Genomic DNA, 16,023 nt, shown 5'->3' on the forward strand with positions numbered 1-16,023 from the left:
TGACTACAATTCAGTCCAAAGCAGATCAACCCTTCCAGAAATTAAATAAAACTCAGTACTATAACTGAAACAGATGTTAACATTTCTAACGGCATAAAGCGAAGAAACTGAGGCAATAAAGAGGAAAATGATCATCTGGGCTGTGTGATGCGACTGCTGCCGTTAGCCTGGCTCCAATGACAGATGTGTTTACCGGAGCCCTTCCTTATCTCCGCTCCGGAGGTGGTAGCCCACCCTGAGAGCCCGAGAGGTCAACCTTGTAACCTCGCTGTCCTGGCTCAGGCAGGACTTTTTTTTTTTTTTTTTGCAGCGCCACACTCCTTTCATACAAAGGAGAAAAGTCAAGGTAAAAGCTGGGGCTTTAACAGGGTTTGATTTCAACACTTTCTTCCTGCTCCAAAGCGCAAAGGAGCAAATGACATCATGAACAAGGAACAACAGGTCAAGAGTCCAGATAGAGAGTACAAAATTATGTCTCAAATCATCAGGCTAACGCCGACCCCATGCATTACCTTGCCATGGCAGAGGAGGAGGCAGCAGCTAACCGTGTGAGGTATTCGCGCAATTCCTTTGCCGCCTGGAAGCGGCCGTATCGCTTTTTGGGTTTGGTGCACTCGTCCAACAAAGCCTCGAGTTGTCCATCTTTGGCTATGTGAGCAGGCGGGTTGTGAAGGAGGCCTCCGGTGGTTCCCCGCCACGTGGCGTACTGCGACAGCAGGTTCTGACACACGGCATAGTAGTTGTGGTCCACAGTGACCCGGGAACAGAGGGCCTCCTTGGAGAAAGAAAGGCAGGCCTCCCTGTCGCACTCCTCGAAGCGGCTCTCATACCACACGTCGTAGTTCTCCGGCTTGTCTGTAGGGGGAAACAGAATCTCAATTACACAGAGGTAAAACAATCTTTAATCCCCTCCCCCCCTTCTTTTTTTAACATAGACTTGAGCAGATTTCTATTTCAGGAGTTTTAAATGGTCTTTTTAAAACTGAAACGTGAACCAGTGGTTTTAAATGAAAACAAATGGAAAAGGAGCAGAGTTTTCCAATGTGTGCAACCTCCATTTCACTAGGTTTCTCCAGGAACAACTAAATTAAAGGTCAAAACTTATACTTCACCCTTTGAGATGAATTTATTTCACAATGCTATGTAATACCTGATTAAAATGCATTTTAGCAGCAGCTAAAAGACATGCTGCTTTTCAACTTAGGCCCCCTGCACATGTTTTTCTTTCTTCAAATGTGCTGGCTGTATAATATTGACATTTTTATTTTATCTTTTTTTTTTTTAAAGGTACAGCACAAAGGAGAGCTTTTGGTTGATTTTTGTTTAGTTTTCATCTGCTGAGGTTCCTCTCCTCCTGGCGTTAGTAACCATGGCGACAATGGCCAGACACACCTGGTTTGATCAGTACATCCAGTAATAAAAGACAGGAAACAAACAAGCTGTCTTAAGTAGTTAATTATGCTTAGAGTCTATTCTGATTTCATTCCAAGAACTATTATAATAGCAAATGTCATTGTAGTGAATTGTGCAATACAAATAAACTTGCATTGCCTTAAACATTTTAAATGAGATTAGCGTCATATTATTTATTAACATCACTACCACTACATAAACAGAACTCACTGTTTTTTATTCCATAAAATCCTCATGCTAAGATAAAAAAAAGCATATTTTATGAAAGAGACTGAAAGCCTAAAATTACCAGAAGCCTACTTTTCTGTACTCCTGCTGTCTGGTGAAAGCTTTGTTCTCTCTTGCTGGATAAGTGGAAGGGAAAAAAATCATCTAATTTTCAATGTCAAACATAGATTAATTTAAAATATGTTAAACCTATGTTTCCACAAGGATTACTTAAAACGGTTAGCTGGTTCAGTAACTGCAACCAAACTAAATCATCCAAGTGCGCTGCTGTTAGCATGATTTGATGCTGCTTATGGGTACTAGCTGATCAGAAAAGTATTTGATTTTTTCCTCCTAAAAAGAAAAAAAAGTTCTGTGGCTATTGTGGTATTTACTGTATGTCAAGTAGGAAGAAAGCAGAGGTAAAAAATGAAACAAATATCCTTGGAATGGGATTTAAATCACAGAAAAACAGTTTCAGACAACAGATCAAAGGCTAAGATTGTTGGGATAGGCACATAACAGGCACTTTTTATTTAAGCTTTAATCTAGGGCTGCAACTAATGATTATTTTGCAAATCGATTAATCTGTTGATTATTTTTTTGATTGATAATCCGATAGCCAAAGGTTCCTCAAAGAAGACTTTTTATGATATCAAACCAGGTGAAAACTAAAACGTTTCCACTTGAGGAACATATTTATGAACGAACAACTTTTTACCCTAAATGCAAAAGGTTTATATATATTTTTACCATTCCTGCTCTAAGTGGATTTTTCTGTGAGCTAAAGGCATGTTTTTAGGGTCTGTATACTCCAGTAAACGATTAATCAATTACTAAATTAGTTGATGATTATTTCAATAATGGATTAATCCGATTGTTTCAACTCTACTTTAATCAACTAGTTAGCAGTAATAGCGAATTAAACTGGACACTTTGTGAATCTACTCACCATCTTGATTTCGCTCTGAAACAAATAGTCTCAGCTTGACTCAAATTAGGGAAAAAGTTGGAAAATACATGGAAAGAAAAAGTTAACCCAGTGAATGCACTGAGTGAAAGTAAAACACCCTTCAATTGAGACTTTAAAACTAATATGTTGGCCTTTTCTTCAGGGTGCTACATTAAAAGGGTGAGACTTTAGCTGATGGCAAAATTGCTCTATTTTATCCTTTTAAATTTGGTTATGAATGTGTTCACTTCCCTAAGTGCACACATGCATTTATATTTACTTTAAATTTGTAAATGACTAATATAAGCTACCCAAAAAAAAGATCAAATAAATATTTAGTTAAGATAACAGAAAATAATCTAATGAAATAAGAAAGCAGATCATCATGTTTCCCCCACCTCCAAAATAAAATTAAACTGATTACTCGAGGTACAAAGTCAAGGAAAACATTTCAATTTAAATCCAAATTATCTTAAATTGATAATCAGTTGCAAAAAAAAAAAAAAAAAAAAAAAAAAAACAATTATAAGAATCTGACCTTTTAAAACGCCAAGTGGGTTTGAGGAATGGACCTCTAGGTTCCCAGTTTCATGGCTGTTTGAGGTTTTGTGCATTCATTAAAAAAATAAATTATATTAACAAAAATGTTTCAGCGTCTTTGTGTAGTTGGAGCCTTTATTCTTCATGGTTCATTTTTTTCAGGTATGCAAATCATACTGAGTTTATTTAAATAACCCAAGGAGTTAACCATACCAGGCGCTGAGAGGATCGAAAAAACTCTAAAAGCCTGCAGCCACTGTGAGAAACCCCCTTTTTTTAAAAAGCTCACCACCGAACAGCCGTCTACAGTTTCATTTGACAGAAATGAACCCTTTTACTTGATTTACAGAGCAAATAAAATTCTTTCCCCTGCTCATTTTATTTTCCTTTTTCATTCTCTTTAGAGAATTGAGTTAGGAAAGAAGGGAGGCAATAAAAAAAAACCCTGGAATGATGAGAGAGCTATTGGTTTGCGCATTAAAAGCAGATCAATAACACTGTTGGTAGACTGGAGGGGACCCAGAGGATGCAAACATATAATCAGTGCATCAGGCACTGTAATGCACTTCTCCTCTGGCTCATCAGAACAACTCAATCAAACGTCCAACGCTGGGCCGTTAGTGAGAAGAGGGGAACCCACTGTGGGCCCCCACCCCCGAAGAGGAGAGGCACATCAACCTCAATTTGTGTGGGTGATGAAGATGGATATATCTGTGCACCAACGCATATAAAGACGTACACGAAAAACGCAGCAAGGTGAGGTGAAAAGCAATTATTTGCCTTCGAAGCAGTCATGCGTCACACATCAGCACTGATTGACAGATGGCATCTGGAGAGTGTCCCGCTCTTCAGACACACACACACCCCCACAGATAGAGAAAGAATCCTCAGAAGGAAAAACAGGATATACTCAAGGACACATAAGGAATAAAGTATTTTTACATTTTGTTAGCTTGCAATCACCAACTTAAATGCATTGCACTGGGATTTTGGATTATATGCGGTGTAGTGCATACCTAATGTGTAAGGTGAATGGGGGGGAATGAAAAATCAATTCAAAAATCATAAAAAGTATTATTTTTTAATTTGTATTTACAGTGAATTTAGCTTTTAAGTATTAATCACTTAAATCCAAAAGGGATTCCAAAAAGCAAAAAATAAAAAAAAATAAAAAATTAAATTCAATATATACATATTTTTTTAATTGGAGGTCTCTTGTGTTACATTCAATTTCAGTACAAAATACTGCTGTCCTGTGAAAGCTTCAGTGGACAGATAATCTACAAAAATCAAGAAATAAAGCAGAAAGGTTTAAAGAGAAATGTCAAGGACAGAGTCACTTGGGGAAGTTGCCATGGTAGTTCTATGGTGACTCTGGAGGAGCTGCAGAGATCCATATCTAAGCTGGGGTAAACTGCTGACAGGTAAACTATAACTGGTTTACATAAACATGTTGGTTTCTATGGAAGCAAGAAGAAAGGTAACATCCTCTTTGTGAAAGATGATGGTAGAAGTATGTTGTGCAAATGCTTTAGATTAGCAAGGAAGATTAACACAAATCCAGGTCAGACTTTCTTATTTTAAGAATGAAACCATGTTTTGTTTTTTTTTGTTAAAAAGTATCGACTAAAAGCTAATTTGCAAAAATCTGGTAAAGAGATACCAATAAAATAAAGCTTGATGTTTTACCTTGAAAAATGTATATTTCCAAGCCATGAATGCTTCTTGGAAGGTACCTGAACCTGTTTTTTTTTTCTACCTGCTGGTATGTGTAGATTTACAAAACAAATGAAATCATTTTCAATTCAAATCAGCGGCAGCATCAGACGTAGTATGACCATCTAGCATCGTGTCCTTGCGTTTTTTGTACCTTCCATGTTAAAGAGCTCAGTCAGGCCTTTATTGCATTCCTCTCACTTCCTTTAGCTTCACAAGGTTGCACAGAGTTGGGAGGCATGTACTGAGACCTCGTTAGCAAAGCCTTACCATTGAGCTAAGAGAGAAAGGTCGCATATTTTGGAAGCAAGAGGAAGAGAAAAGTGCATATGTGCCGAGGACAATGAGTGACATGAGTGTTGCCCAACCATCCAGAGACGCTATGAGCTCAGCCATGAGGAAATCACTCGTTTCGCACGGCTGGGCTGTGCAGACAAAAGGGCACAGCACTCCGTCTTCAGAATCCCACATGCATCAATATGGATGGTTCTAATAAGAGGGCGGAACGACGTGTTGCTTTCCGCACGTCTGATTTACAAATCGATGGGTTTCAGTTTGGAACGGTGATTCTATCGTCACATGTTTTAGCTAACTTTCCCAGCTCAGGCTTTAATTGTAGGGATTGGATCCTCTATTACCACAGCCAGGGAAGTTGCTGCGCCTGTTTCCTACTGATCTTCGTCACAGGGCCGTGACCTAGTAATGCTTATTACTGCCATGATCCCCCCCCTTCTTCTTCTTCCTCCTGCTGCGCCGCAGCTTTTTGGCACACGCACACAAACAGATCCAGGCGCACAAACATGCAGGAAGCAAATAAACTCAAGGCTTAAGCTCTGAAAGGCCAGGGGTAAGCAGCTTGAGTTGTCAGACTCTAAATGTGTCGGGCCAGACAAAGGGAGTATCAACCTGGATTGTGCTCCAGGACTGGCAAAGGGCTTCGGTGACAGGCTGGAAAATTGCAGCTCTTGGCATTAAGATAAATACACACTTCTGAGGAAAGCAAATACACAAACACACATAAGCATTATAGCATAGAAATTAAGCAGAAAAATCAAGCGAACGACTGCAGTGATGTTTGAATTCCTTCACAGGTTCTGCTTTACACTTTGTGGTTCCCTGGAGTTGAAGCTTGTAATTTGGCAAAACGGCACTTTATCCCAAGATAAATGTATCAGACTGCTTCCATTATGTGTATAAAAATGGAAACATGCTCCTTTTGCTTACAAGCCATATCTCATATCTGTCAAAGTGAACAATGCTGAAACCTCAACACCTAGCAACACAATAGTTTATCAATCTAATAGGATTTCAGCACAAGGGGGACAAATGCAAGTACTGGAGGAGGTGGCCGTTGCTCTCTCTGAAGTGGCCCCTGGAAGGAAGACTGAAGGGAGGCGAGCGGCAGTGCTCAGCCTGTGATGTATAGCTTTCCTGGACCTTTTTATGTTTTTTTTTTAAAGAGGAAAAAATCTAGGGCAGCAGAGATGGCTCGTTATCCGAACAATCTTAGCTTTGATGGGGATGCATGCGTAGAGGCAGAAGGGGTGCTGGATGAGTATATTCTTAGAAGAGGGGAGACTTCCTGCATATGGAAATTCTCAAGAGGCCGTTCCTATAACATTCAGTGCTTCCTCATTCCCCATTTCATCTCCGCCCAATCCAAACTACATCCAACTTCATGTCATGTTCACGCTGAGGAGCTGAGATGGATGAAACAAGTGGATGAGGAGTGATGTGATGGTCAAAACCAGTGTAATGTCTTTAGATTACAGATTACCAGAAAAGTACAATAATTTACGATGGTGCGTGTTATGTGATCTGTACGAGGATGTGTCCAGCTCTGTCACAATGAAAAAATTTAACCGTTGATAAATTGGGGTGATTATGAGAGATTTGCAGGCTAACAAACGCCTGAAAAAGAATCAAGGTGGCACAGTTATACAGTGGTCTGCAAAAGTTTGGGCAACCTTGTTAATTTCCATGATTTTCCTTCATAAATCGTTGGTTCTTAGGATAAAAAAAAATCAGTTAAATATATCATATGGTAGACAAACACAGTGATATTTGAGAAGTGAAACGAAGTTTATACCATTTACAGGAAGTGTGCAATAATTGTTTTAACAAAATTAGGCATGTGCAAAAATGTGGGCATTGTTGTCATTTTACTAATTTAAAAATCTCTAGAACCAATTATTGGAAATCAAAATTGGTTTGGGAAGCTCAGTGACCCTTGACCTACATACACAGGTGAACACAAATATAAGAGAGTATTTAAGGGGGGGCAATTGTAAGTTTCCCTCCTCTGTGAATCTTCTCTGAAGAGTAGCGACATGGGAGTCTCAAAACAACTGTCACATGACCTGAAAACAAAAATTGTTCACCATCATGAATTAGGGGAAGGATACCGATGCCGGGTTCCTTTTCGAATAAGGTGCTGTGGACTGATGAAACTAAAATTGAGTTATTTGGACATAACAAGGGGCGTCATGCATGGAGGAAAAACAACACAGCATTCCTAGAAAAACACCTGCTGCCTACAGTAAATTTTGGTGGTGGTTCCATCCTGCTGTGGGCCTGTGTGGCCAGTGCAGAGACTGGGAATCTTGTTAAAGTTGAGGGATGCATGGATTCCACCAAATATCAACAGATTCTGGAGACCAATGTCCAGGAATCATTGACAAGGCTGAAGCTGCGCCGGGGCTGGATCTTTCAACAGGACAATGACCCTAAACACTGCTCAAAATCTACTAAGGCATTCATGCAGAGGAACAAGTACAACGTTCTGGAATGGCCATCTCAGTCCCCAGACCTGAATATTATTGAAAATCTGTGGTGTGACTTAAAGAGAGCTGTCCATGCTCGGAAACCATCAAACCTGAATGAATTAGAGGTGTTTTGTAAAGAGGAATGGTCCAAAATACCTCCAACCAGACTCTCATAGGAAGCTATAGGAAGCGTTTAGAAGCTGTTATTTCTGCAAAAGGGGGATCTACTAAATATTGAGTTATTTTTTTTGATTGTGGTGCCCAAATTTATGCACATGCCTAATTTTGTTTAAACAATTATTGCACACTTCCTGTAAATGGTATAAACTTCGTTTCACTTCTCAAATATCACTGTGTTTGTCTCCTATATGATATACTGATTTTTTTTATCCTAAGAACCAACGATTTATGAAGGAAAATCATGGAAATTAACAAGGTTGCCCAAACCTTTGCAGACCAGTGTATATCAAATGAAACTAATCTCTAAAGTTCTTTTCTGTAATCTGACATACTTGTTTAGTTTGAGAAGCATTTGATAAGCTTTTTGTTAGAGATCTAACTGGAACTGAGACAAACCTGAATGGAGTAAGACCCTAGGATCACCTGGCTCTCAGGGTAGGTAAAACAAAAGATTAAAAACTGTTAAAGAACAAAGAACTGAAACCATATAGATCATATCTGCACGTGCACAGATTCTTTAGCGAAGCCAGAAAAACACCTTTCAGTCATCATCATCTACCCAAATACGTAGTTTGCTAAACTATTCGGACTGAGAGGAACATGTCACTTTGTTAAGATAAAGCTAAAATTGAGCTTTTTTAGCAACAAGAATTAGAATCTGGTGTGAAAGAAAGACTATGTAGAATAGCACCATATAATGGTAAGTATGTTGGAGGGCCTATGATGCTGTGGGCATGTTTCTCGTTTAATGGACCCAGAAATACCTCTTAAGTACCAGGAGAATTTTAAGAAGTGTAATGGAGTCTCTTTCCACAACACGAGTTAAACTCCTTTGTCTTCCAATGGCATTTTTTCACCTGAAGAAATAACAGAAGGGATTTTTTCTGTCTGAGGAAATGCTAGTGAAATGAATAGCAGCTTCTTTCTTCTTCTTCGTTTTGCACATCTTTGTCAGGGGTGCATATTGGAAGCTGGTCACAGACAAAAGAAATGGAAAAAAGTAGCTAAGTAATTATAAATGATAATTCAATGACATTTACCTTGCTTTATCTGTCTTTTGTCTGCAACCAGGACATTTTCGGCGTCAACAATGATGACTTTTCCGTCCCGGGGGCCGACTGCAAAGTTATCAAAGCTGACATCCAGCAGGTAGAGGGCAAAGTCAAAGTCATTGTTGGTGAGCTGCTCTGCAATGTCCATCAGCTGCCGCGCCAGGTCAACCCTCTTCTCCCATGGTGCATTGTAGAAGCTCCACAGCTCCTCGCCCACGTAGTTGACAGCTACCATGCGCCCACACGCTCCCAGGTACTTGGCGAACGGCCACCCTTCATCCGATGGAAAGCTCTGGGAAGGAAAATGAGGATAAAATATGTCAGGCGGTGAAAATCGAATAACAAATACTCTAGTGGCTGTGAAAGGCAAAGGCTAACACATGAATTGTGGAGACAGTCACCGTGTCAGAGAACAGACTTTTAATTTGCTCTGAAATCAGTTCCTGAATCCAGAGAAAAAGATGAAAGGGAAGGAAAGAAAAAAAATACAAGAAGCTGATGCAGCCTTAGGTAATTTCTGATAAATTATTTGAAACACAATAGCTGAAAATCAGCCAGAGAATCACGTGAAACAGAGCCAGCTTGGGGTAGAACGGATTAAATTTAATAAAAGCAAAGAGCCAGTTTGCGTTTAAGCCCTCCAGCCACAAGCTGATGCTGGCTGCTTTGCTCTGTGCTTCCAGAAAGCTGATAGGAGGTGATTTGTGGCAGCAGCAGTTAGCAGGAAAGCCTTATGCTTTCTGATGCGACTGCGGGGCGTTTAAACGGCTTCGTGGTGCTGCTTAACCCGGTTAATACAGTTTGGGAATACTGACAGGAAATCACTTCAGATCAAGGGTTCAAACCGGTTCAAAACACCAAGATAAACAGTTCAGAAGCTTTTGTTCCATCGATGCTACAGCACAATTTTACCTCTTTTCTTTTTATTTTCTTGGTTCCTGCACTCCAACAAACATTAACCTGTCATTTATGATTTAAATGGAAGTAGGGATGTCTAAAATGAATATGGGGCAAACTAATTTTCATGAAAAAAAAAAAGAAAAGAAAATCTTGCTGCTATGAGACCACCATTCTGGCATCTTACAATTTTCCTTCCTTCTCCTTCTCTCCTTTGGATCCATTTCATTGTCACAGGCTGTCAAGGCAGTCAGACAAATCGATGGAAAATAACAGCCGGAATCCAACTTTTATGCAGACGCAAGATTTTTCACCACAAATGATAATAAGCTCCCATCATATAACATAAACTCTCCACCAGGGGCCTCCATCTTTCATAATAAACACCTGCCATATGTTTTGCTAATGACAACCCACAATTTCCATGTATTTTTTGCAGTATTCTTTTGGCATGTGTCCGACGCAGAAACCCAGCAGGAGAGGAAACCACTAGGACACTGCAGGTGTGAACTATTATGACTTCTGCATCCTTGTCAGCTCTCCGAGTAATTCAATATTTTACCAGCTTTCAATTTCTGCCAAGAGGCTGGGAGGGTTAAATATGCATGGCTGCTTCAACTACTTCTAAACTTTAATGGAATCCAAATTATTTACAGGCGGATGTGTTAACCACCCACTGCAACGCTCCCCACTGGGACCATAGAAGGTGTATCTCCAGGATAACAGATAGACCTGTACCGCATATAAACTACAGATCTAAGTAGGCTGAAGAACAGATTACTACTGTAGCTTCCTAAAGTAATCATACCCTATGAACCATTTGGTCATGTTACAAAATAAAATCTACATGCTTTTATTGGGATTTTAGATGATGTACTTAAAGAAAACTAAAAAGAAAAATCTAACCCAGGGTAACCAACTGCCTTCACACGTTAATTAGTAAACCCCACATTGGAAGGTAGACAACCTGAGTGTGGAAAAACTGAATATATTCTAGGTCTGGACGAGCAGTAAAGACCTCCCTGTTAAGACTGGTTCCCTCGGCAAGATTTAAAAAAAAGAATGGCTTTGGTGGTATAATAAGAAGAAATATATTGCCATGTGAACCCCCTTTGGAAGAATATTTCACAATTTGGAATTATTTAAAGCCATGCAAGCCATGAATATGAAATGCATGAATAAAAATTCTCAGGTGTATTCAAACTGCAGTTTTAGGCTTAGAGAATTCTGTCTGGTAACTAAAAGTAGCTATGGTTGAAGTCAGAGATCTGCACCAGGTTGGGTATCAAAGGGTATCTGTCGAGCCCCCCCCAATCCTGGTCCTGCTGCACTGCCGGTCTCCTGCCCACATGAACGACACCACCACATGTGAGCAGAAGTCAGCAGAGGCATAGAGAAACAGGCTATCCAAACTAATATGGAACAATAAGAACATTACATGTAACAAAATGAACCAATAAACAGAACCATAACACAGGGTCATTACAGTATTTTTCTAAGCAACGAGGCAAACCTTACTTTATGCAAATTTACAGCTGTTAATCAGTGGGCACAGCGCGTACTGGATGTGAGTGTAAGGCAATGTTCTTTACCGTCTCCGTTATTATAAATGGTTTTGTGTACACTTTGTGATCACAGGTCAAGTCGTACTTCATTATTTATGGGTCCGAGGGGTCCCGCTCGCTTCTTCCGGCTCAGATCAAGAGCCTTGGCAGACAGAGGTGCCGCACTTGCTGTGATTGGCTTAGCTATTTCATCCAGTCTAATTAGATGAAAAATTCTAATGGCTGTGTATTAGTAGCTACCTGATGTTTTGTAATCATATCTATTTAACCAGAAAAACTCCTCAGATTCATTCAGCCGGGAACAAAGCAATGCCCAATTGTTGTGTCACGTGACCAAATTAGCTAATTTCATTGGCTAAAAGCTGCATTGAGTGTAGATTGATTTGGCTTGAGTTCACCAAAAGGTCGACACATTTGCAGTTGAATTTTTTGCAGGCAATTTTTTTACCAGATATAAATTCAGTGTAAGGAATACGGTGTTAAAAATATTCAGTGTTTAAAATTTGGTGTACAGAAAAAGGCAGATTCCAATGACATTCCATATTCAACCCTTCAGCAGGACGACATTAAAGATACAGCAAGAGTAACAAATGAATCGTTCAGATCAGGGATCTCAAACCCAAGTCCTTGAGGGCTGGTATGCTGCAACTTAAAGATATCTCACTGCTCAGACAGACCTGAATAAAATGTCTCAATTACCTCCTCAGTTGAAGTCAAGCTCTCCAGAGTCCTGCAAAGAACCTAATTATTTGATACAGGTGTGTTAAAGCAGAGATGCATCAAAAACTGCACAACACGGGCCCTCAAGGACTTGATTCTGACATCCCTGGATAAGATCAAAGCATGGTCATGTGCTTGAAATGGCCAAGTGAAACACAAAAGCTCACTTCTATTCAATGTGATGGAGCTTGAAATAATATCCAAAGCTAAAAGGGCAATAAGGTCACTCCAGAATTGCAAATCTTGTGAAGTAATTGTGGTAAAATGTGGTAGACTGTGCAAGCTGTTCTGACTGTTATTGAGAAATGCTTCCTTTGAATCTTACTTCCACTACATTTATCCACTGCTTTGTGTTAGTCTATAAAATGAAATCCAAATAAAAAAAGACTGCAGCTTATTATTACAGCTTAAAAAAGGTGACAAAGTTCACAAGGATATGAATAATTTGAAAAGGAAAATCAGCAGTTGCATTTCAGAATCACAGACAAGCATAAAAGAATCTCACCTTAAGCAGCCCTCAGATTGTGCATTGCACAAATCTAAACCTAGCAACTCTTAAGGAAAAGCAAATAAAAGGGCCCTCAAGGGGCCGCTTAATGCAGCAACGACTCTTCGCACATCTAATCAAGCTTTTATAGATCATCACTGTTTATGCGTATTAATCTATAACCCCTTCTGACAGTTTAAAGAAAAGCGAGGAATGAACTGCGTGACGTATTGGTAGGATCCATTTCCCTAAGGTGATCCAATCAATTGTGGGTAAGACAAAAAGTCTGTCCACAAAGCAGTAGTTGCTTACTACAGCCTGTCTGTCTGCGCCTGTCACTTGGCTATGACTCACCAGAACTTCTCCAAATCATCTCACCCTATTACCCTTCCTCTAGATTTTCTAAGACAGAAAATGTGACAAGATGAAGATTCTGCAGTTTAAAAAAGAAAAAAAAAAATTATTTGGACGTTGCAAATAGTGGTTGGAGAGGAGACAATCATGTAAGCTTTCTCTCACAGGCGATTTAGGATTAGAAATGAGGCTAAACATCTAAAATGGCTTTCTATGTTCTAAAGTTGCTATAAAACGATTAAGCTGATGATGGATCATATGGTATATCCTTTTTAAGCCAATATGTCGTACTCTGACCCAAATTAAAACACTTCATTATGTATTTGTTGTGATCTCTGGAAATATTTTCAGCCCATCTACAGCTAAACACCAGCCTTCCTCCACAGAGCAGATAGATAAATAAGGGGCAGGTGGATGGAGGTAGTGGTTTGGGGGTGCGATGAGGAGAAAGAGAAACGGCTAACAGAGAAGACAAACAGAGCGTCTTTCACATCTCTGCCTCAGTAGACAGGAGGAGTAAACTGGCAAAGACCTGGCTGCTAAACACATCTCTCTCTTTGTTGTCAGATTGCAGGCCTGAATGGGAGCAAAAGTAAAGCGACAGCAGATTGGGTGGGGGGTGGGAGTGGGATGAATGCCCAGAGGCTACTTTCAGACACTGTCAACGGCTGTTATGAGAAGGCCTTCATGTCTGTCTGGCCGCCATCCTCAGCTCTCAACATGGTTGTTGGTCATTTACCCACGCTGGCAGGCCTGTTGCTTAGCGATCTACGTCTAAACTTGTACCTCTGCGCTGCTTTAACCAGCTTCATAAATCAAAACTTTTGAATGTAAAAAAAAAAAAAAAAAAGCTGCCTTAAGGAATGAACTACTGAACAGTGAATGCAGGCACATGGAAGAGCGCACCTGAGCACCCAGATTCAAGCCCTCCTATTGGGCAGGTTGATAAATACTGCACTCATTCTCCCTTAGCACTTCCTAAATGGTTATACTGCAGAAGTCATTAACGGCCGCAATGAGGCATTTTGAGGGAAGTACTGGTGGGGAGGGAGGTAGTATAGAAAAGGCCCAGCTTAATGTGACATCTTTTTTGCATCCATCTATAGGAAGGCCTAGGAAGTATAGACTGGGAAAGTGTGGTTGTGAATTTAGTCGTCTCTTGATGGTATTAAGCTTCTGAAAACTGCTGAGGGAACTAAAGTGCCAATGACATTCTTCTGGTTTAAAAGATCTTAAATTATCAGCTAAGGGGATTTTTTTTTTTTTATTCAAAGACATGAACAAGAAATTTTAACTTATAAAATGTTATGCACAATCTGTTCTGCATGGTGTCCAAAACATTAAGGGTCTTTTTTAAAACCCAGAGGCCACTTTGGACCAGCAGATTGAGAAGTCAAGTTACAAGTAAAGACAATACCCCATTCTGCATTCAATCCTGTATCAGAGAACCAAAATATGTCTTATCAGGAAAGTTTCATATTTATTTAGCCCAGAGAGCTAGCTGTTAGCCCAGTTAGCTCTCGTGTTGATGCTCAGACTGCTGTAAAGCGGTGCTCTGGGCAACATGACTTATCCAGTTATTGATTTAACCCCCCTAAATCATAAAGGACTTTTTGAGAAGGTCAGCCCACACAGGGCATCGATACACAAGTGCAGAATATTGAACTGAAAAAAAATGTAGTATATGTCAAATTAAGATAATAATTGGGTCAACAATTATAGAGATGCTTTAAAATAAATGGTCGTATCAACTACTTACATTCATCTAAATTCCAAAGGCTACCAAGCATTTTAAATTATTGCTTCCCAGTTTTCAGCAGTAAAGAGTTTTAACATGTCAGATGGTCTGAAAAATGTGCAAATCTTAGATAAAATTAAAATACATTCTTTTACTAGAAAATTATATATTAGGGCTGTTCTCTATTTTAGGGCCAGATACTCCCTTATAAAATATAATGGATAAGGACCTCTTATAAAACTAACATAACTCTGAGCAATGCCCCCCCAAGTAGAATTTTTTTTTTTTCTTATTCTATAGGGGGAAAAAGGCTTTGGTCTTTTCATCTGCATAATGTCCAACAACGGTGTAAGCACCACCATAAGTAAGGTTTTAAAGACATCTGAAAAAAATAATCTCTTCATTTAATTTTTGCTTAGAAATATTCAGCCAAATCCTCTTTAACTATAGACCTGCGCATTCCTTACTCCCCTCTCTCAGTCAGAGTAACATCAGCTGTGGTGCCAATATAACTAACTGAGGATAACTTTACAAAAATTGGTTTTCAGAACTTCCCCTCCCCCAAAAAATATCTGATTAAAAAAAGCTACACCAGCATACAATCTTGTTGATAAAGATGGCTTAACAGCAACATATAGACAACAGGCTCTTTTAATATACTTTTTTTTTAAAGGTTCAGCTGGTGCATGGCAGCAGCATCAAGTGCATTGGTTGATTTCTGACTCCCATCTCCTGTAACACCGTAGGCACACCAGCGTCCTCTCCTAGGGGGGGCAGGCAGGCGAGAGCGGATTGAAATGAAACGGGGCCACAGACAAATGGGCCGCCTCTGGAGAAGAGGATGAAACGAGTGAAGCGAGAGGCGCAGGAACACACACCTGCGTCCTGGCATCTGCTGACAAAGGCGTGCCCTTCTCCAGGACCACTCTGGGAAAAGCTTGCGTCTATGCGTGTGCAGGAGGGTTCGAAAAGAGGCTCCTTGTTTTGTTGTTTTTTGTTTTTTTTTCTTTTGGAGTGCATGTGAGAGCATGTCTATACGCAAGTGTATCTGAGTGAATGTGAATGAGAACATGCAACGTGACCGGGGCTGATAACAACCTCTATTCAGGGGCCGAGTAAACACGAGTGGCTCCCAAGATTATTGCCTTGGCTGCCTTGCAAAAAACACTGGTCCATCAAACACATACACATAAATATGGTGAGCACAGAGCAGTGCTTTATTAATGCAATATTTATGAGGAACCAGAAGCATCGCCTCTGCATCTTCAACTACTTTCACCAAAAAAAGGAAATTAGTAGTTTACCCCAAAGTGTTACATGTGAGCAGCCTAATAAAACCCTGAGTGGGGTGTGGTGTAAATTCTTAACATTTTGTCAGTAGCAAACAAGCTGGAACAAGTCTTATTTGAAGTCCAGGGATCAAATCTTAAAGTAAGG

The 16,023-nt window shown here is 39.8% G+C and overlaps 1 protein-coding gene across 2 annotated transcripts in view; it reads right to left on the bottom strand.

The window, feature by feature from the left end:
• Positions 1-289: 289 nt before the first annotated feature.
• dipk2ab (divergent protein kinase domain 2Ab) overlaps positions 290-16,023 on the bottom strand; it is a 41,939-nt gene continuing 26,205 nt past the window's right edge. For both annotated transcript variants that reach the window (XM_038288981.1, XM_038288983.1), the window contains 2 exons: positions 8,814-9,117; positions 290-855 (listed from right to left, as the gene is read on the bottom strand). In XM_038288981.1, coding sequence (XP_038144909.1) covers positions 509-855; positions 8,814-9,117 — 651 coding nt within the window. In that variant the 3' untranslated portion in view covers positions 290-508. The remainder of the gene's footprint in view (positions 856-8,813; positions 9,118-16,023) is intronic.

This window comes from Cyprinodon tularosa, unplaced genomic scaffold (genome assembly GCF_016077235.1).
Source record: "Cyprinodon tularosa strain WSP-4 unplaced genomic scaffold, ASM1607723v1 ctg260, whole genome shotgun sequence".
NCBI lineage: Eukaryota > Metazoa > Chordata > Actinopteri > Cyprinodontiformes > Cyprinodontidae > Cyprinodon > Cyprinodon tularosa.